The 22,348-nt window shown below is 42.1% G+C and overlaps 1 protein-coding gene across 27 annotated transcripts in view; it reads right to left on the bottom strand.

Annotated features, from left to right (window-relative positions):
- The window catches only part of RIMS2 (regulating synaptic membrane exocytosis 2), a 594,152-nt gene extending 593,426 nt beyond the window's left edge, over window positions 1-726 (bottom strand). For 4 of the 27 annotated variants that reach the window (XM_032316411.1, XM_032316378.1, XM_032316381.1 and 1 more), the window contains exon 1: window positions 210-718. In XM_032316411.1, the coding sequence (XP_032172302.1) occupies window positions 210-385 (176 nt within the window). In that variant the 5' untranslated portion in view covers window positions 386-718. Of the gene's footprint in view, window positions 1-209 lie in introns of all 27 variants that reach the window. The other 23 variants (XM_032316386.1, XM_032316390.1, XM_032316382.1 and 20 more) reach the window with 12 other exon arrangements.
- Window positions 727-22,348: the final 21,622 nt, after the last annotated feature.

Below are 22,348 nucleotides of genomic sequence, written 5' to 3'. Positions count from 1 at the left end.
GCCTCGGCGCCCTCTCTCCCCGGCACACACCCCCGCGCTCTGACACCCAGAAAGCAGCCCAGGCTGCCGGCGCCGGCCGCAGCCCTCGTGGCCCCGGCGCAGCCGGCTGGAGGGAGGGCGGCGATCCGGGGCGCGCAGGCGGCCGCAGGGCAGCGGCCGTGGGGGCGGAGGGTAAGGAGGGAGGCGGGAAGATGGAGCCGGGTCCTTACTTGAGCACCGACTGCTCCTTCTCCTCTTCTTTCTTCTGCCGATCCATGACGGCCAGGATGATTTTCCTCTCCTCCTCCGTGAGGTGGCTGAGGTCAGGCATCTCGGGCTGCAGGGGCGGCTGAGAGGCCGCCGGGGTGGGAGCCGGGCGGCCCCGCGGCCCGACCGGAGCCGACATGTTTGGTGGAGCTTAACCACCCTAGGGAAGCAGGGAGGCAACTCCACTGGCGGCGGCGGCGGCACCCGCGCGGGCGGCTGGGGCAGCCTCCGGCGCCGGGACAAATACATACAAATCAATGGCCTTCAATCCGAGGCGACAGCCCCCCCTCCCCCAAGAAAGAAAGAAAGGGGCGGGGGGAGGGGAAGGGCGAGCGCGGTGGGGAGTGAGGGCTGAGGAGTGCGCTCCGGGAAATGTTTCTTCTTCCCGGGGGCGAAGGGCTGGCAAGTGAGCGGTTTGGCAGAAAGGAGCGGGAGGCCGGGCTGGGACGCGGTGTGCGCGGAGCGGCGGGGGAGGGTGGTGGAGTAAGGTGGCGGGGACGACTAAGGGTGGGGTGACTGGAGGGAGCGGGCGGGAGGGCGGCGCGCCGGCCCGGGCGGGAGTGTGTCCTGCGGGGGCGGGGGCGCGCGCCGCCGCGGAGGGGAGAGGGGTGAGCTGCGAACTAGCCCCCCTGGGGGAGTCCCGAGAACTCGCTCCGAGCGCCGGGAGACCGCGTCCTGCCAACCGGAGGGGCGCCGGGGCGGGAGCGGAGAGGGTGGTGAGGAAACAGGGGCTAATTTCCCAGAGAAGCAGCTCAGCCGTCCCGCCGACTGACGCGTCTCTGGGCTTCAGGCGCCGCGGAGGGAGGACCCTTCCAGGAACGCCCGGGAAAGGGCCGCGGGGCCGAGCACGGCCGCCGGAGAGCGCTCCGGGCTAGAGCGGGGAAGCGAAAGCGAGGAAGGGATGACAGGGGCTAGCGGCGGAGATTCCCGGGGCCGGGGCCCATCGGCTGCCAACGCCCGGATCCAAGCGCGCTCCGACGCGTAGCGGGGACGGGCGCTGGTGCTTCCTCATCACGCGCCTGCCCGCGGACCCTCGGCCGCCGCCGCCCCTTGGGTCCCTGGAGTCGGCGCCGAGGGCCGGCTCTCTACGCCGCTGCTGCTGCCGCCGCCGCTCGGTGCCGCCGCCCGCGCCTCCTCCGCCCCTCCGCCTCCCGGGCTCCTCCCGCCGGGACCGCGTCACCTCCCGGCCGCCCAAGCCAGAGCTTGGCAAGCACCCCTCCCGAGCGCGACCTGTGGGCTGGGGGCGGGCGGGGAGCGAGTTTTCAAGGGAGGGGTGGAGAACTCGAGCCTGTGCGGTGGCCCCCGAGGAGTCGAGAGTCGGGGCGAGGAGTGAGCCTTGGTAGATGGGGGCGCACTGTGGGTCAGCTCGGAGGTAAAGAAGTGGAAACCTGGGGCCGGGGGAGCAGTGTCAGGTCCGGAGATGGGGTGGGACTGGGAAGTGGGGGCACCTATGGTTTGGGAAAGGAGGGAACTGTGCGGAAGAAGGGGGAGATGCCTCTGTGTCGGGCTTGGAGGTGAAAGCGTGCGTGGAGGGGCTCCCGAGGTATCGTGAGTGGGGTCCTGGAAGGAGGGAGAGTGTAGGGTTGGGGAGGTCCCCTCCGGTGCCGGGGTTGAGAGGACCCGCTGGGGTTCCTTGAGGGGAGGGAGAGGGAGCTATGAGCGAGTAGGGAGTGCAGGTGATGTCGAGGTCCTGGAAGCCGGTGCAGGGGGTGGGGGGTGGGGAGGAGAGGATGAGGAAGTTCTGGAAAACTGAGGGCTTTCGGCCAAGGGTGCGTGGAGAGGCACGGAAGTGCGATTGGGGGAGTTAGGGTTTGTCTGGGAGAGGTGTGAGGATAAAGAGGACCCGGGAAGCTGCGAGGGTGCTGGGATAATCGGGAGGGTGATTGAGCTTGGGCCAAGAGCTTGGGTCTATTTGGCCCTTCCTGGGGGGCCTAGTCTAGAGAGAAAAGACAGAGAAGCGAGGGGATCGGGTTAGCGTCTGCGTCTGTTTTTAGAGGCACAGAGATGTATTCAGTGAAAGATAACAAAACCAGCTGGGGGAGAACGGCAGTGGCTGGAAGGACCTGGGCGAAGTCTTGACAACTCTCTGGGTGGGGGCACGGCTGGGAGCGGGCTGGGAGGGATGGAGGGAAGGCCCGAGTGGCCCTGACTGGAGGCGCAGCACTAGTGACCATCCCCTTCTGGGCGCTCTCCACAAGAGATTCGGGGAGTGTGTGTGTGCATGTGGATATGTGTATGTGCACAACCCGACCTCACCTTCCACACTTGCAGTGTTTAGTACCAGGCTAGATTATGGTCGGATGAGTAGTGTAAAGCCTTTGGGGGTTGTATTATATTTACCTTCTTGGTGTGTAGTAAGCACTCTCCCTCCTGCCTCTGTTCCCCAGATACCGTATGACTAACTCCCAATTTAAGAGAGCTGGGGACAGACAAAGCAGCCCTAGAAGTCTCTTGTGACTTCTAAGCTTAAATGTCTGTGTTTCTTTCTCCCATGCCTTATAATTGGGAAGAGGGAAGAAGGAAAAGTTTACTTAAGTACTTTTTTTTTAACTCACCTGCTTCAAACCAAACTAGCATGCTCCAAATAATTCCTTTTTCATATTTTTAGAGTTAAGCAAACTAGAAGGGATCATATGTATCCCAATTTAATGTTGTTTAAAAGAGAAAGAGAATTTGTGTAAGTCTCTAAGCCAACCCTGTCATCCTATGGGACACTGAGGTCTTGAAAATCAGCCACCTAGTAAATGGCAGCCCTACAACTAGAACCTAGATATTTTTACTCCAGTGTGAAACCATGGCAGTTTTCAACGCTGGCTGCACATTAAAATTATCTGGGTCACTTCAAAAATACCACCTGGGTCCAACCCTAGATCAAATGACTCAATCTCTGGAGTTAGGACCCTGGCCTGCTCATGGGTATATTTTGAACACTCCCTCAGTGACTGACGTACAGCAAACGTTCAGAATTACACCATGAGCATTGCAAAATAGAAAATGGGAGGAACTGGGGAGGGGAAAACAAGAAGAACACTTCTTTTAGTCATTTTAGCTATTTTGAGTACAGAAAGGCGAACTTAAAAGCGGTTGTCCAAATTAAACAGTTTTGGTGTTTCCTTTACAGTAGATCCCCGTCCTAGGCCCTGCACTATTTTCTACTGGTAACAGCTGGGCGCTGGTGGCTGTATTTCCCTGCACCCTCAATGCCTCTCACCTGCCTGGAGACATACCTACAGGTGAAATCCAATGCACATGAGATGGTATCACAGGGACAGCTGACGTCTTACAGGATTGAAGCAGAAGTGAGTGATCTTACTGTGTTTCATTTTTACATTTCTTTACTACAACACGTGATTTTCCTATTAAAGGGAATCCTCAGAAGTATCTTAAAATCATCTTCTCCCTTGATTCATACATCTTTTCAAAACAAAAATGTGTCAGACTCTATATCATACAGATAAAATATATTCACATAGAATTTTAAATAGGCTACTTTTTAAAGTAATAGGCCCAATTTAGTGTAAGATTGCTATGCTCAGAACTAGAAGTACCTTCAAAAGATTTCTATCTTTTGATCTATAGTCTGGATCTTAGAGGCGTTTTGTTTGTTCTGGTATAGTATTTACTTAAAATGTTTCCATATCTTACTATATCCTGTATGGCATATGTTTTGCTTGGGCATATATTCCCTCAAATATATGAATTTGAGGTAGTTCAAACTGATCGTTCCTCTTAACTTTAGAAGTAATTGACCAGGGGCACCTGGGTGGCTCAGTGGGTTAAGCCGCTGTCTTCGGCTCAGGTCATGATCTCGGGGTCCTGGGATCGAGTCCTGCATCGGGCTCTCTGCTCAGCAGGGAGCCTGCTTCCCTCTCTCTCTGCCTGCCTCTCCATCTACTTGTGATCTATCTCTGTCAAATTAATAAATAAAATCTTTAAAAAAAAAAAAAAAGAAGTAATTGACCATCTTCATCATTGAATTCTCAATGTCCTCTTGATAGGCACACTAAGTCCAAAATGTTAAGTCCTTTTTCAATTCCTATAGGAATACAGGTTTGTGAAGACATGTAAGCCCCTAATACTTACATGTGAGTAAGACCTGTAATCTACTAGATAAGTCATAGGAGGCATATCTAAACTAAAACCATAAACTACCTTCTTTTTTTTTCCAAGATTTTATTTATTTTTTTGACAGAGATCACAAGTACAAAGAGAGATGGGGAAACAGGCACCTTGCCAAGCAAAGAGCCCAATGCGGGGCTCTCTTGATCCCAGGACCCTGGATCATGACCTGAGCTGAACACAGAGGCTTTAACCCACTGAGCCACCCAGGCACCCCTAAAATCATAAACTAATCACATCACTAGAATTTACTGAGGACTTACTACTCTGCTAACATTATCTGGCTCCCTGAAATGCTTGAAACCACTGCAGGTTTCCTACTGTCCATGAATATACTTAGATGGTTGGCATATCAATAGTTTCTCCCAACAGATCTCCCTGCTTGTATCCTTGTGGCTCTACAGTCTTTTCTCAACACAGCATGAAAAGCAAGCTTCCTAAAACATTAATCAGATTGTATCATTCCATGGGTCAAAATCTTGTGGTGGCTCTCCATTTTCAATAAGTCAAAGTTAAATTCTTTTTTTTTTTGAAGATTTTATTTATTTATTTGACAAACAGAGGGAGATCACAAGTAGACAGAGAGGCAGGCACAGAGAGAGGAGGAAGCAGGCTCCCTGCTGAGCAGAGAGCCTGACCTGAGACTCGATCGCAGGACCCTGAGATCTTGACATGAGCAGAAGGCAGAAGCTTAACCCACTGAGCCACCCAGGCACCCAAAGTTAAATTCTTTTTTTTTTTTTTTAAGATTTTTTTTAAAGATTTTATTTATTTATTTGACAGAGATCACAAGTGGGCAGAGAGGCAGGCAGAGAGAGGAGGGGAAGCAGGCTCCCTGCAGAGCAGAGAGCCCTATGCGGGGCTAGATCCCAGGACCCTGGGAATCATGACCTGAGCTGAAGGCAGAGGCTTTAACCCACTGAGCCACCCAGGTGCCCCCAAAGTTAAATTCTTTAATTGGCATACAAGTCCCACATAATGCCTCTCAGCTCATCCATTACTTTCTTTCAGACTTTCCTCTAGCTGTTCCCTCTGCCTAGAACATTCTTCACTGAAATATCCACTTGCCGACTTCCTTCAAACTTTTGCTCCTTTCTTCATCCTATTTAATATTCCAGCCTGCCCCACTGCTCCCTGGTTGCCCCCCTCTCCATTACCGTTTCCTACTTTTCTTCTTTCCATAGCACTGGCCGTTCTCTAACAACTTTCACTCCACGTTCACTAATCTTCCAACTTATTATGCGTATCAATAGTTATCAACTTCCCTCTACTGGAACATAAGGACGTGTAGCCCAAGCACCTAGGCAGTACACAGCACCCGATAGGTGTTCCAACAGACACCTGTTGAATAAATTTCTGGAGAGAATTTGTCATCCTTATTGGTTTAAGTTAGGCAGGAGAAAGGGGAAAAAGCATTCTCAAAAGAGGGAAACACAGGTACAGAGAAATAAGATCTAAACTTTGTCAAGGTTTCCTTTATGGTTCATCTCCTACCTACCTCTAGGCTTTTCTCCAATCCAGCCTACCAACATATTCCCCTCTTCAGCCATGACAAACTTCGTGCACTTTACTGAATGTGTAGTTTCCTATTTCTGTGACTTTCTACTCCGTCCCCCATAACCTTCCTCTCAGTCAGTTATCTTCTTTGACTTCATATACTCATCCCTCCCTTTCTCCTCTTTCCAACTTTTTAGCCCTGCCTCTCTTAGCACTGCACAGACCTTGCTCACAAATAGCACTTGTCACATGACATTGTAAGCATTTACCCCCTTCTCTGTAGCCTCAACTACACCATGAATTCTTTAAGAGCAAGGAATATTCCTTTCACTCCCATTTCCCCATGGCCTGCCAAACTGTCTTATATATTAAAGGGGCTCAGTAAATACATGCTGCACAATTACATGAGTGGTCACAAAGTTATGAGAAAAATCACTGTTACTGGAGTATCCAGGGAAAGAGGCAGAGAACCATAGCAAGAGATAAAGCTGGAGAAATAGGTTGTAGGAAGATTATACTACAACCTTATATGCTGTGATGAAGAATCTGAACTTGTTCTATAGTCCTTGGACAGGATGTGGAGGGTTTTTTTTAATGCACAGGACTAACATGATCAGCTTTAATTTTCAGGAGCATATCCTGACTTCAGTTCCTCATCTATATCCAAAACAGTTGCTAATCAGATTACGGAAAGGACACAGATGTGCAGTGGACTTGGAGTCGCAGTCACAGAATTTTTACCTCCTGTCTCCAGAATTCATTTTTCTGGCCGTTTTGCTCAGTAGATTATAACAGCATGATAATGAGGCCAAGGTCATGGTTTAAATCCCTGGGTGAGTCAGTCAGTACAGTGGCCACAGGTGACTGTTAATCTTGCCAGTTGTCAAATGACAACATGTTATTTCTTGACCAGGAACTGAGTGGAAGAATATGATTGGTTCACCAAAAGTTAATCAGCATTATTGGAAAAGCAACACAGAGTACTTAGCTGTGGTTATAGGACCATACTGTCATTTTAAATTAAATAATGGTATTATATTAGGGATAACAAAAGAGCACAGCATCAAAGAAAGAATACATTGTTTATTCCTAGAAAAGAAGCTTGAGATTAGTACAGTTTAATTATTGGGATTTGAGGTCAAGAAGTAATGAAAAATTTAGTGGATGTTGGTGTAGATAAGCTTTATTAATTTCTTTTTGTGTATTTAGCCATGTAGGAGGTTATTTCTTAATTATTATGTCATAAAACCCACAGAATCATTTACATTAAAAGGATCTGGGAAAATCATATACTAATCCTCCTTCATTTATAGCATTATAAAGTTATTTCTATTTTTATTCCCTCCTAGCAGACAGGGAGCACATCTTTAAAGTGAAATAGAACAATATTAGAGGTTGGGACATAGAGGCATAACTGATGTTACTATTTTCATAATTATACCTTCATCTTAGTTACAACTCTAACCACTTACAATAGTAAAAAAACAAGTGAATTTTATGAGATCAGAAATAAAATAAAAATCCCCAATGGACAAATGGTTCTAGGCCTTAAATAGCAATTAAATAGCAACAGCTGCTAACATCATAAAAGATAATCAGCCAGGCATTATGTGCTTCCTGATGTAAGAACACAGAACACATCACAACCTGTGAAGTTGTCTTACAAAAAAAAGAAACAAAAAAAACCCACCTGAATTTGAACATCTTCTGGATCCACCTATCAGTTACAGCAAACATTGAGAACAAAGGAACATATTAAACTGCACCATGTAATATGTGGAATGAAATTCATCTTTTTCAGCAAATACAAGGAAAAAATAAAGAGCCAGAGGGAGGATCTATACTTTAAATGAAACTCAAAAGACCTCATCCAAGTACAGGAATTCATGAACCTCATTTGGACCTTGATTTTTTTAATAAAGACTGGAAAAACTTTTGAGAGAACTGGAAATTTGTGTAGCAACAAAGTATTTGATAATAACAGGTAATTTTTTTAGGTTAATAATGATACTGTGATGATATTAAAAAATAAGACTCCCTAGTGATACATACTAGGATACCTATGGATGAAATCCCCAGATGTGATATCTGAGATTTGCTCAGATATGGATGGGGGTGTGAATGGAGCAAAACTGGCCAGTTTTTGGAAGACAGTACAAAATCCTGCATAATAAAAGTTTTTAGCAAAAGAATAAGAGTCTCTAGTTTCCACTCTGGCTGACTTTCATTAAACTAGAAAATCAACAAACTCAGATAACCTTTGATCAATTCATTATTGGATACATACCATGGTAGCTGCTTTCACATTTTACCACCTTCTCCCACCATCCTATGAAGAATTAGTATCACTTCATTTCACAGGTTAGAAAACGACCTGAGAGGTTAACTGATTTGGGTGAAGGAAGAGATTGAATTCCAAGGCATATTTTCAAATTGAGTTCTTCCAGCCCCCCTGTCCAATATGAACACCACTATACACAACTGCTTAATATTGTTATATGCATATATTGTTTCCTTGACTAAAATACAAGTACACTTTTACTGCAATGCTTAACATATAATAGGTATCATAAAATAGTTACATGTAACAAACTGTCATACTTAAAATGGCAACAAAAAAATTGTAACAAAAACTAATGTTTAGTTAAGGAGACTGTATGTTCCAGTTTGCCTAACACTATCCCAGCATGCCCAGGACAGCCCTTGTGTAATCTGGTTGATCAGATGTTAATTATTAATTACAACTCCTTTCACTCTCAAAAGTACCCTAGTTTGTCCATCAGATTTTGTGGTTGTGCTGTATTTGGTGCAATATGAATTGGGCTCATGTGTATAATATGTAATGGGTATAGAAAATCTATTTCAATTCAAACAATGTGTTCCACGATAAAGGTCTACGTCATAACCATCATGTAATTACCATACTGCATGCTAGACATTTAATAAATTTGATTGAAATAGAGTTAATGAATTCTCCATTAGAAAACCATAAAACCCCTCTGATTAGATTATATTCTCCCCCAGGACAAGATTTTGACTCCATCTGGAATCCAGAAATAGGAATACCAAGAATACTGAGACCATCTTCAAATGAAGATTCATGGCAAAAATGGATCAAACAGCCTAGGATTTGTAAGACAAGCATAACAGTGGATATAGAAGTCATCCACATACGCTAAAATATAGTGCAAGAAGATAAAGCCATAACAATCTTCCCCACTGGAAGAAAAGACAATAGTTGTTTATTTGAAAACATGTAAGAAATGATTGTGGAAGTCTTGGCCAAAATCTAATCACGTAGGAATAGCCTGCAATCTAAGATTTCCCAAAAAATTGTGGCTTTCAGAGACACAAGGTGGGTTTATCTTCTGCAACATGAACTGGCTGCTGTATACTTGAAATGCCTCCCTCTGCCCATGAAGATCACTTTAGGCTTATCTAGATTGTGCCTGATCCAAATGCTTTCGTCCATGTCCTTTACTCTACCAGACACTGTGAAATTCAAGAAACTGCATCCTAGATCTGATGAAAGGAGAGGCAAAGCTTACTATCAGCTGTGCACTGATGGTGCTGCATCCCTAATTACTTTACTATCTTTCTGATTAGCGTCATATAACACTAAACTGAAAGGGAGATAGAAGAGAGTCCTGTCATTTCCCACAAGGGAAAGGTGAAGAAAAGAAAGCAGAAGAGATCAAGACTAATCCAAGTTTACTAGAGTCTTTATCTTAGTCAATGATAATTTAGTTCACCCAAATGTCAGAGAGAGAGTAATACATTTATCACTTATTGGCTGGGTATTTTATACGGTGCCTCATATATACAGAGAAAATGTCACCATGCCAATTATTTTGGGAAAGTTACTCAACTTTGGGGGCTTTGGTTTTCCTCTTATAAAATAAAATTGTTCTACCAAGTGATCAGTATGATTCTTTCTACCTTTCAAATGTAATGATTCTATAAAATACTACCATTATCTAGGACTTCTGAAACATAACAAACAGTAAGCATGTACCGGGAACTACTGAGGAAAACATAGCTGCATAAGAAATAATGTCGACCTCAAAAACTTCACAAGTCTGGCATGAGGCACAAACACTTACAATTCACTGTGATACATGCTATAAGAGAGGTATCTATATAATTCTGTGGGAGTAAAAAGAGAGGATATACCTACCTTTTATGAGAAACCATGGGAAATTTTCACATTTTCTTTTTTAGATTTCATTCATTTATTTACTTTCTTATGAGAGCAAAAGCATGGGTGGAGAAGGGGCAGAGGGAGAGGGAGAAGCAGACTCCCCACTAAGCAGGGAGCCTGATGTGGGGCTTGATCCCGGGACCCTGGGATCATGACCTGAACTGAAGGCAGAGGCTTAACCGACTGAGCCACTCAGGCGCCCCAAAACCATAACAAATTTTCAAATGGGTTTTGAGAAAAAGGTTATTTAGGCAGAAGAACAAAGATGAATATATGGAATTGCAAATTAGTTTGTATGACCTGGAGTGTGGGTCTTAAGAGGTTGGGAAGGGGCAGTTGCTGCAAATGAGGCTGGAAGCAGAAGCTCTGAGATAGGGTAAGGAGTTGGGACTTCATCCTGCAACAATGCTTCCCAAATTTGAAAGTGCATAAAAATCACCTTTGTGGATTTAATTAAAATACAGATTCAGAGTCACTTAGTTTTGGGTCAAGCCTGAGAGTCTGCATCTAGTGTTCTGGCCCATGGACCACATTTTGACTATGAAGTGTATTCCGAAGTAGGAAAGTGATATGGTAAGATTGTTTTTAGGAAAAGTTACTCTGTGAACAGGTAGGGAGTGAAATGGACAGAAGCTAGATTGGTAGTAAAGAGAAAAATGAGGAAGCTATTGAAATAATGAAGGTCACATAGAACCTGAACCGTGGTAATGGAGACGGAAAGGAGGGGGTTGTCTTTAAAATACTTTTTACGGGGTGCCTGGGTGGCTCAGTGGGTTAAAGCCTCTGCCTTCGGCTCAGGTCATGATCCCAAGGTCCTGGGATTGAGCCCCGCATCAGGCTCTCTGCTTAGCAGGGAGCCTGCTTCCTCCTCTCTCTCCATCTCTCTGTCTGCCTCTCTGCCTACTTGTGATCTCTGTCTATCAAATAAATAAATTATTTTAAAAAATAAAATAAAATACTTTTTTACATGTAGGACATACTCTTTTTATAAGAATGGGACTTGATGACCAATCAGCTGTGACAGGTGAGGGAGAGAGAGGAGTCCAACAAGAATCCAGTAGTCTCACTTAATTTGATTTAATCCACTGAGCCACCCAGGCAACCCTGATCACTTAATTTGATTTAAAAGTATTAAATCAGGGTTGAACTACATCCCCAAAATAAGAAGAGACCATAAAAACACACTGGTTTTGGTTATAGCCATCTTGGGCCATTGTTCTATTTAACTTATGAGTCTCAGATTGATCTAGAACTATGTTGTCCAACATGGTAGCCACTAGCCATAACCACACTAGCCACACATGGCTATTTAAATTTAAGTCAGTTTATTACTATATTAATTAAAATCAAATAACATTAGAAATTCAGTTCTAGGGGCACCTGGGTGGCTCAGTGGGTTAAGCCACTGCCTTCGGCTCAGGTCATGATCTCAGGGTCCTGGGATCGAGTCCCGCATTGGACTCTCTGCTCGGCAGGGAGCCTGCTTCCCTCTCTCTCTCTCTGCCTGCCTCTCTGCCTACTTGTGATCTATCTCTGTAAAATAAATAAATAAAATCTTAAAAAAAAAAAAATTCAGTTCTACACTTCAAGTGTATATATGTGGCTAGTGGCTACATTTTGCAGAGTATATACCAGTATATATATAGTATATATATACACTCTGCAAAATGTATATGTATATATATATAGTATATATATATACTCTGCAAAATGTATATGTATATATATATAGTATATATATATACTATATATATATACATATATATAGTATATATGTATATGAAGTTGGGACTTCATCCTGCAACAATGCTTCCCAAACTTGAAAGTACATAAAAATCACCTTTGTGGATTTAATTAAAATACAGATTCAGAGTCACTTAGTTTTGGGTCATATACATATATACTATATATATGTATATATACATATATATAGTATATATACACGTATATATACTATATATATATATAGTATATATACCAGTATAAAACATTTTCATCTTAGAAGAAATTTCTATTCCACAGCATAATAAAGGATCAGTTCAGCATCTGTACTGTAGGGAATCTACATAAAAAGCATCCCAATGTCCTTATTTTTTTTTCAATTTCTTTTAAAATATATCATTTTGGAAAATATTTTTAATATTTTTTTTTACCCAGCAGTCAAGGAATTAAGAAATGGTAACATTTGAAAACCACACTGAAGGTGTAGAAATCTTGGCAGGCTCAACAACATCATTTTCCTTTGAGAAACAACACCAGGGTTTGGAAATCCCAGAAGATGTCTCAAGATCATAACACCCTGGAGAAAATGAGCTCATTTGTAAGTGAATGCATGAGAATGGTAACAGACACATTCCCCATATGTAAGCAATGGATAAATAAGGCTTCATTGTAAGGCCTCGTGCAATTGCCATGAGTAGTTTCAAGATTTACTGATTGATTTGAGAGAGGGAGAGTGAGAACATGAGCAGGGAGAGGGGGCAAAGAGGGAGGGAGAGAAAGAATCTCAAGCAGATTCTGCTGAATGTGGAACCCTGAGATCATGACCGGACCCAAGACCAAGAGTCAGACATGTAACTGACTGAGCCACCCAGGCGTCCCTGCCATGAGTAGTTTAGTCAAGAGGAAAAACGGAGTACAAAGGTTTAAAGACAGAATCTGTTCCAGGGCTTTTCCCGATAGCAACAGACAACATCAATAAAGAAAGAATGCTTTACTTCAGGATGCTTTCAGCGATATATAAAGGAAAATTCAACAAAAACTAACAAACAGTAAGGATATTGCTTTCTCATTTAACTAGAAAATTCAGAAGTAGATAAGGTTTCAGAATTGGTTGAACCTGCAGTCTAGTTATGTTTGATCAGGGATTCCCTTTGCATTCTTGATATGTACTCCATGATATTCACTATAATAATGATTCCTTTTTTTTTTTTTTAAGATTTTATTTGTTTATTTGACAGACAGAGATCGCAAGTAGACAGAGAGGCAGCCAGACGGAAGCAGGCCCCCTGCCAAGCAGAAAGCCTGATGTGGAACTCGATCCCCGGACCCTGAGATCATGACCTGAGCCGAAGGCAGCAGCTTAACCCACTGAGCCACCCAAGCGCCCAAAAATGATTCCTTTCACTGACATCGTCTGGCTGACAAACACAGGGCCCTTCCACATATGAGCTAATCTGCTCCCATATCCACTCAACATAAGTTCTAAACTATGCACAGATTAGAGCACTTCTCATTCATCCCTGTAGCCCGGGCAGGCCACGCTCTGATGACTTACGTCCAGCTAAACTGAACCCATCACTGCAGCAAGAGAATTGGATGACCTGAGACTTGGCTCACGCAAACCACACGGTTGCCACATAATGAGGGAAGAGTGAAATAGGTCTGAGAGAAATAACTTACTATGTCAGCAGAAAAGGAATGTGCATTGTTCTTTAGTTTTCATTTATATCAACTTAGTTTTTTTTAAGTCTTTACATTGCAAGTGATTTTTTTTCATGGTAAGAAAATACACTGAAAGGTGAAAGTGAGCAAATGATGTTGTTTCAGATTTACAGATGAAAATCACATTAGAGAGAGCATAAGAAAATGGTGCCATGGGGCGCATGGGTGGCTCAGTGGGTTAAGCCTCTGCCTTCCGCTCAGGTCATGATCTCAGGATCCTGGGATCAAGTCCTACGTCAGGCTCTCTGCTTGGCGGGGAGCCTGCTTCCCCCTCTATCTCTGCCTGCCTTTCTGCCTACTTGTGATCTCTCGCTCTCTCTCTGTCTAATAAATAAATAAAATCTTTTTTTTTTAAATGATACGATGAAGACAGTGAAGTTTACTTTCTTAGTGCAGCCACAAAAAGTGGGGGAAGTAGACTCAAAAAGAACATTGATGTTAAAAGGTTGATCTTGGAACACTGAAAAAAATAAAATTAAGATGTTTTTTTAAAAAAGTTGATGGGGATATAGCAGATTTTACCCTAAAAATATAGATGAGAATCTTTGATAAAATGGAAACCAGTACCAAAAGTGAAAAAGAAGGACTCTGGCCACCCTACTCTTAAAATACATACACACAGGAGTTAATTACCTTATAAAGGGTATTTCTAATACACAAATGTGTATGGAGTTAAGGTAGATAAGATAAGGTACAACCTTAAGCATGTTTTTGCTTATCTTCTCTCCACCACTGATTGGAGGATTTTTATCCAAATCCAGCAGAAGCATTACAAAAGTTTTTTCAAAGTAACTGAAAGTTTATTCCCGTAAAGTTTTTTTAAGTAACTGAAATGACCCCAAGTGATGCAGGAGATTTAAAAAAAAAAAATAATAATAATAATAATAATAATAATAATGCCCTCACTTTGTTTTACTCTTACTTTTTTTTTTTTTAAGATTTTATTTATTTATTTGCCAGAGCAAGTGAGAGAGAGAGGGAGAGAGAGCACAAGCAGCAGAAGCAGCAGGCAGAAGGAGAAGCAGGCTCCCCACTGAGCAGGGAGCCTTATGTGGGGCTCGATCCCAGGGATCTTACTTTATTTTAAAGTGGGATCTTACTTTAATGAGAAAACTGTGGTTTTAATGACTACCTCAATGAAATTAATATCTAAAATTGTATCCCCGGGGCCATCTGGCCAGCTCAGTTGGTAGAGCATGCGATTCTTGATCTCTGTGTTGTGAGTTCGAACCCCATGTTAGGTGTAGAAATTACTTAAAAAAACAAAATTAAATTAAATTGTATCTCTGGGCTCCTGGGTGGCTCAGTCAGTTAAGCATCTGCCTTCGGCTCAGGTCATGATCCCAGGAGCCCCTGCACTGGGCTCTCTGCTCAGCTGGAAGCCTGCTTCTCCCTCTCCCTCTGCCTGCCTCTCTACCTACTTGTGCGTGCTCTCGCTCTCTCTCTCTCTCTCTGTGTCAAATACAATCTTTAAAAAATAAATAAAAATTAATAAAATTGTCTCTCCAATTTCAGCCCTTCATAGTCAGCTGTCTGTATAGCATTCATACTTGAGGGTTCCACCACTAAACATGCCTAAAACAGAATTTATCCACTACCCCCTTCCTCAACAAAAAAAAGGAGTTCCTTTTCTGACTTCCACATTTCTATCACTGGAGTCATCACTTCCCCCCAGATCTTCTGGAGCACAAATGTCAAAAATATCTGTAATGATTCCTTGTGTTTTGCTTAGATCTAATCAGCCCCTACAGGCTATTATTTCTTTATAATATCTCAGAGATTGCCCTTAAATTCTTCTCACCACCACCACTCTAACTTAGGTTATTATCACATCCCACTCAAATAATTACCATATGCCAGGTATGTTGTAGGAGAAAAATCACTGGACTTTGAGTCCGTAAACCACTAATTAGTTATGTCATCTTAGGTGTCACAATCTCTGAGCCCCAAGTTCCTCTATAAAATGAGTAGAACTGGACAAGATAATCACTGTGTTCTCTTCACTTCTAAAACTTTCTGCCAGAACTATATTCTCTTGCTTCAGTCCCTTCTACTTTTCCCTCCAAACCTTTCCACACACCACGAGCAGATTAGCCTTTTAAAAGCATCACTTTTGGGGTGCCTGGGTGGCTCAGTTGGTTAAGCAGCTGCTTTTGGTTCAAATCTTGATCCCGGGGTCCTGAGATTGAGTCCCACCGGGGGCGCCCTGCTCGGTGAGGAGCCTGCTTCTCCCTCTGCCTCTGCCATTCCTCCTGCTTGTGTGCTCTCACTCTCTCTGTCAAATAAATTAATTAATTCTTTATTTTAAAAAGCACCACTTTTATTATTCCATGAAGAAGGCACACTAAAGCAATAGTTAAGGGTATCAGCCCTAATGTCAGAATGCAAGCATTCTAATCTCAGCTCTGCCAATTACCAACCACATTACTAAGCATGTTCCTTACCTGTCAAACAGGAAAAGAGATAGCACCTCATTAAAGACATCAATAATTAAATGAGGTAATACATGTATAAAGCCTGGCACACTGTAAGTGCTCAATAAATGTTATTCTGACATTTCCCAATCAAAACTCTTTAATTGAGACCCTGTCTACAAAACAAGTTCAAAATCCACAGCCTGAGTTATAAATTTTTCCACGTCTGCCTCCAAACCACTTTTGCCTTACACTTGCCCTGACAATTACATTCTATAAACCCTCCTCCCCAAACATATTAGTCTATTCTCCATCTTCAAGGGGATCCTGACTTACTTGCATCTCTTCAGTATCACTTATGCCCAGAACACACCAGCCTCTTTACTTATCTGAAATGTAGCCATCTAAATCAGATGGTGCATAAACAATGAATCTTGGAACCCTGAAAAAATAAAATTAAATAATAAATAAATAAATAAATAAAATGCTCTTTTCCAGAAAAAAAAGAAAGAAAGAAAAAGAAGAAGAAGAAGGCTTGCAGCTCCATGAAACAAAAGACCAACTTAGCCTGGGTTAAATAAGAAGGAAATATATTGGTCTAGTGGTCAGGCAGGTTTCAGACTGGCTTGATCCAGTGGCTCTACCTCTGTTTCTTTGCAGTTGTCTTGCCAGCGCCTTCCTCCACGTATTTTCTTGGCCCTCCAGCTGACTGACATCTGGAAAACCGGCTATCATGGTTCTGGGCTTCACCTTGTTGTTGGAGGAAGAGAGAGATTCTTCCCAGCATTCCAGACGAGATGCCTGAAACTCACTCACCGTGACGGGGTCATATCCTCCTCTCCCCATCCCCTCCCCATTGCCCCAACTGAACAATGATGTGACCAGGGGAAATGGAGTATGCTAATGCTGGGTTAAACCAACCACAAATCCTCCTGAAGCTTGTCATGGGATAACCTTCCTTCAGAGTACCTAGGCTTAGATTGAGGATATTATCCAAGTTAAAGTCTAGAAGCTGTTAGTAATGGGAAAGTGGTAATCAATATTAGTTATGGAACCAAGAATGTCCATTCCACCATCCCTAAAGTCCAATTAAAGACCATCTCTTTGACAATGTCATTTTCTACAAATACTGCCTGGCTTGCCCTATACTGTGTCTTTTATGCATATATCTCTTGCCTCCTTAAGTAGATTGTAAGTTCCTTGAAGTCAGGGACATTATATTTCTCTTCAGTACTGTGCTGCAAACAGCACTCGATGAAGGATAAAGTAGTTTTATTGTGGATTCGGTGCTATATATTTGGAAAATGGAATGAGGTGGCTGAAAAAAGCAGCATGGGTGAGAAAGAGTATTACAGCTCTCAGAATTGCCCTTTGGTAAGAGAAACAAGTTAAACTATGGATCTCTGGTTAAAAACAAACAAAACAATAAACAACAACAACAACAACAAACCCATCCTCAATTTCACTCCCTAAAACAGGATCCCACAGAATCCCATCTCTGCATTCAGAATGAGTTTGAAGCAAACATGAATTTTTTTTTAAGATTTATTTATTTATTTTAGAGAGAGAGAGACCTCGAAGGAGTGAGCAGGGGCTGGGGGGCGGGGTGGAGGAGGAGCAGGGGGAAAGGAAGAGAAAGGCTTAAGCAGACTCAGTGCTGAGCAGGGAGGCTGACCTAGGGCTTGATCTCACAGCCCTGAGGTCACGACCTGAGCCAAAACCAACTGTACCACCAAGGCGCCCCCCCCACAACATAATTTTATAATAAATAACTGTGTTTCATGATTGTATTTATGCCTCCACCAATGGCTTTCTCAGCCTTGACAATCTCAATTGAAGTTTCTTATTTCCTTTGAATCTTCCAATGTGTTCTCCATCAAGTGGCATCTGGGAAACAATTTTCATTTATTTCATAACTGCTCTTTTGACCTCTTTATTACTCCCCTGACTATTAGAACCTGAGATGCTCTTGCAAAGAGGACTTATTGACAGTTTTCATCCTTTGCAAATGGAAGTGATGACAGACCCAGTACTTTGTATAAAAATATTTTGCTATTTCTATACAAAATATTTTATTAAAGGAAACTACACATTATGTATTTTATGGAAATGTTATGACTTGAAATTTGGGTATCTAATATGTCTCTAAGAATAAAGGCTTCATAATGTAACTGTGGCTCGTAGATTTGCAGCTGGTTGGCATTTTAATTTTGAGTTCAAATATGACCGATTTGAAATATTAAGGAAAATTCTCCTTGAATCATTGCACTTCAAAAGAAGAAAGCAAATCCAGCTGTCTAATTATGATGCAATCTTTTATTTATACACTGAGATCATTAGCATTCACCTAATGCTTTTTTCTCCCCATTAAATGCACTCACTAATAATGCTAAATGAAGGGAAGACTCTGTAAAGTTCAACTCACCAGAGCAACACAACAAAGTATAGAGGGAAGAATTTTTAAGGAATAAACTCATTTCTAAAAAACAGATTCAATAAATAATAAGTATGCAAATAAAATCAGTTTCTCATTCTCAAACCTTAAAAAAATGTACCCCTAGGTTATGTTTCTAATAATTGTTCTGTCTTTTCCACTGGCCTATGAACTTCTGAAGGCATGTGAAATGCTTTCTTCTTACTATTATTCACCTACCCTCTAGCATAATGCCCGTTATTTATTGAATTTATATATACTGAGTATTTATTGAATTTAATTTAAAACCAGTAAGTCTGCTAATGAGCCAACAATTGATAGGCAATGTTTTGACTCTAAAATCTTGACAGTAGAAAGAAAAACATGTAAGCATAGCAATATGATTTCATTTGTTTAAAATGAGGAATTTTTTTTCCTTTTGGTTTTAGCTTTTATTAACATTAAGTATTAAAAATTTTTAATAATATATCTGGTTAGATGAATTGATGAAACATTACTTCACATTTCTAAATTCAGATTCACCTTCATTATAGTTTTAATTTTTTTATAAAGATTTTATTTATTTATTTGACAGACAGATCACAAGTAGGCAGAGAGGCAGGTGCAGAGAGAGAAGGAAGCAGGCTCCCTGCTGAGCAGAGATCCCAATGGGCTCGATCCCAGGATCCTGAGATCATGACCTGAGCAGAAGGCAGAGGCCCAACCCACTGAGCCACCCAAGTGCCCCTTAATTTTTTTTCTAAAGATTTTATTTATTTACTTGACAGACAGAGATCACAAGTAGGCAGAGAGGTAGGCAGAGAGAGAGAGAGAGGGAAGCAGACTCCCCACTGAGCAGAGAGCCCGATACTGGGGCTCAATCCCAGGACTCTGGGATCAGGACCAGAGCCGAAGGCAGAGGCTTTAACCCACTGAGCCACCCAGGCGCCCCTAGTTTTAATTTAATCGTCCTTTTTTTTTTTTTCCTAGGAAAAAAAAAATTACTAAAGTCTTTTCTAACAGAGTATAGGTCATATTTTTTTCCTCCAGGATTGCTCATATTTTTTCCTTCTTCATTCCCTATGTGTTTCTATGAGATGACTACTCTGTTGTTACTGTGTATGTGTTATAGTGACACGATTAAGGTCATTTTGTGAGGATGATGATGATGGTAACCTTTTAGATCACTTCCTCACAGATGCTCTAGAAGTTAGCACAATCTGTTATCCTCAGCCAGAAAGGTTTGGGTAACTCACTGTGTAAATTGTAATAAGTCCAATAACTGGCTATGGATAGATAAGGTATATATCTCAGGTTAGAAACCTGAACTGTGGGGCACCTGGGTGGCCAAGCTGGTTAAGCATCTGCCTTGGGCTCAGGTCATATTCCCAGGGTCTGGGGATCCACCCCCAGATTGGGTTCCCTGCTCAGTGGGGAGCCTGCTTCTCCCTCTGCCTGCTGCTCCCCCTGCTTATGTGCCCTCTCTCTCTCTCTGACAAATACATAAATAAAATCTTTAAAAAAAAAAAAAAAGAAAGAAAGAAAGAAAGAAAGAAAAACCTGAACTGCTTTAGAGGACAGACCTCAGTTAGTCTTAGACATTTAAACCGGGCTCCTAAACCTTGGTCTAAGAATGAGTCAGTATGTTAGGAAAACAGTTCTTTTGTGAAGGTAAATGCGATGCCCTATCATACAGAGGCAAAAGGATGAAAGGGAAGGAAACCAGGCTGCAAAGTAAATCTAATCCCTTAAGGTTGCTGTATGGTTGTAATTATTTCATAATCAAAACCTACATCTTTTATACTTATTTGTTTTTGTTTTGCTATGTTCTTTAATTTTCTCCTTTCTCTTACTATTTGGTGAAGGTTTCAAAATGACCACCTATTGCTTCTGTCTTAAGGAGAAGCAAAGAAGAATATGTTGTTCACATTTGGCCAGTGTTTGGTACTCAGCATAATTCAAAGTAGGACAGCACCAATCTTCCCAAAGGGAGATGAAGACGGAGGTGAAAGAATTAAGGTCATTTACTTGGCTTCTCCTTCTAGAGATTTTTCCTTCCAGTATTTTCACTGACAACTGTGGAAGATTCTGTGTTTTAGCCATTTTTAAGAAGAGGGCATTTCATGTCACATAGCATATAATATCGTTACAAGGTTTATGAGATCCTTCTTAAGCATGTCAACTTGTGTTGTTTCCCTAAGAGAAGGAGATAGCAAAAATAGGAAAATCTCAGCAAAAACAAGACTGAAGATGTGGGGATATCTTTGACTATTACTCATTAATTTAATTATAGATCTTCATGGTACCCGATGATTACTTTCTACTCTACATGTTGCTAGGTTGGGCTGGTACAAAGATAACTCCCTAATGACTTCAAGTATTCAGATAATTGGGAACAGGAGATTTAATGGAGTTGAAATAATACTGAGAAATAAGAAAAAAGAAGATGAAAAGATTAGAGGGAAGCTTAGCGGACTTAAAAATAACAGATAAATAGCACTGAAATCTAGAGGAATTGGGGGTTGGGTCTTCAGAAATATAACAGAGAAAAGAAATGGCAGAAGAAATGGTTGAGGAAAACTTCCCAATGTATATGGAATGTTCTTGAATTTGAAGGGAAGAGATGATATCCAGGAGGTCCATAAAGAGTGGAGAAAAATGGTTCTCATTAGCTTTCATCAACCAATTAACAGTGTTGTCTAGAGCATTTTTATCAGTTCTTCTAGGCTTGTAGGCTAGAGAAAATGAGAGCTACTTTTGACTCTTTCCCATAGCGTATCCCTAAATCAGCACCATTACTAAATCCTTCTATTTTGATCATTTCCTCTACTTTCACCTTTCTTCTTCTCCACTGCCATTGTCCCAGTGCAGTTCACCCTACATCAGTCTATCTCATCTATGGATCTCAGATTAATATTTCTAATAATTATTTTCATCACATCACTACTCATCCTCTCAAGAATCTACACTGCCCAGGCACCTGGGTGGTGTAGTCAGTTTCATACCCAACTCTTGGTGTCAGCTCAGGTCAAGAATCATGATCTTGGGGTCTCTTTTGTGAGATGAGCCCACGAGGGGCTATTTGCTCAGTGCAGAGTCTACTTAAGACTCTCTCTTCCTCTGCTCCTCACCCCCTCAAATAAATAAATAAATCTTTAAGAAAATCTATACTGCCTAGAGCATCAAGGTCGAACTTCTCACTGTGAGAAAAAGCTTCTCGTTTTGGAGAAATGAGAGGCCTCCACAATGCAACTCCACCTTACTTAAATAAAATTTATTTCCTAACACGCACTCTTGTTTTAGACAGGGACATCTATCTGGGCACTCCCTACAATGCCAAGCACATTCTTGCTTCAGTGCCTGTGCAAGAGCCAGGAGATTGCTGAAATGACCTTGCTACTTCCTTCTCCTCTAAATCGTCGCATTACCGAAGATCAGTTCAAGTCCCACTGCCTGACTGAAGATCAGTTCAAGTCCCACTGCCTGACTGAGGCCTTTTCCAGTTACTCCAGCTCCTACAACACGGATACCCCCTATTTCTGAAGTCCTTCTGTCCTTAGATTCAGTGCAGAGAAGGAATTTTTTTTAATGCCTTACTAGGAAGACTGTAAGCTACTTGAGGACATGGACCATGTTTTTCACTCCTTTTTTCCTCTAATAGTGTTTAAAACGAGCTGAGCCTTTGTTTATTCTTAGTAGTTTAACTCAGAAAAAGTAAAACTTAAATTTGAAGATCATTTAAAAGTTTATAAGGGGGGGTGCCTGGGTGGCTCAGTTGGTTAAGCAATGGCCTTCAGCTCAGGTCATGATCTTGGGTCCTGGGATCAAGTCCTGCATCAGGCTCCCTGCTCAGTGGAGAGTCTGCTTCTCCCTCTTCCACTCTCCCTGCTTGTGCTCCCTCTCTCTTTTTGTCAAATAGATAAATAAAATCTTTTTTAAAAAAATTTAAAAAGTATTTGTGTGGTGTAAGTTTTTGCAACTTATATTAATTTTTTTAAAATAAACTATACTCAT

The sequence above is a fragment of the Mustela erminea genome, chromosome 16 (assembly GCF_009829155.1).
Source record: "Mustela erminea isolate mMusErm1 chromosome 16, mMusErm1.Pri, whole genome shotgun sequence".
NCBI lineage: Eukaryota > Metazoa > Chordata > Mammalia > Carnivora > Mustelidae > Mustela > Mustela erminea.
This window is presented reverse-complemented; position numbering and strand designations above follow the sequence as displayed.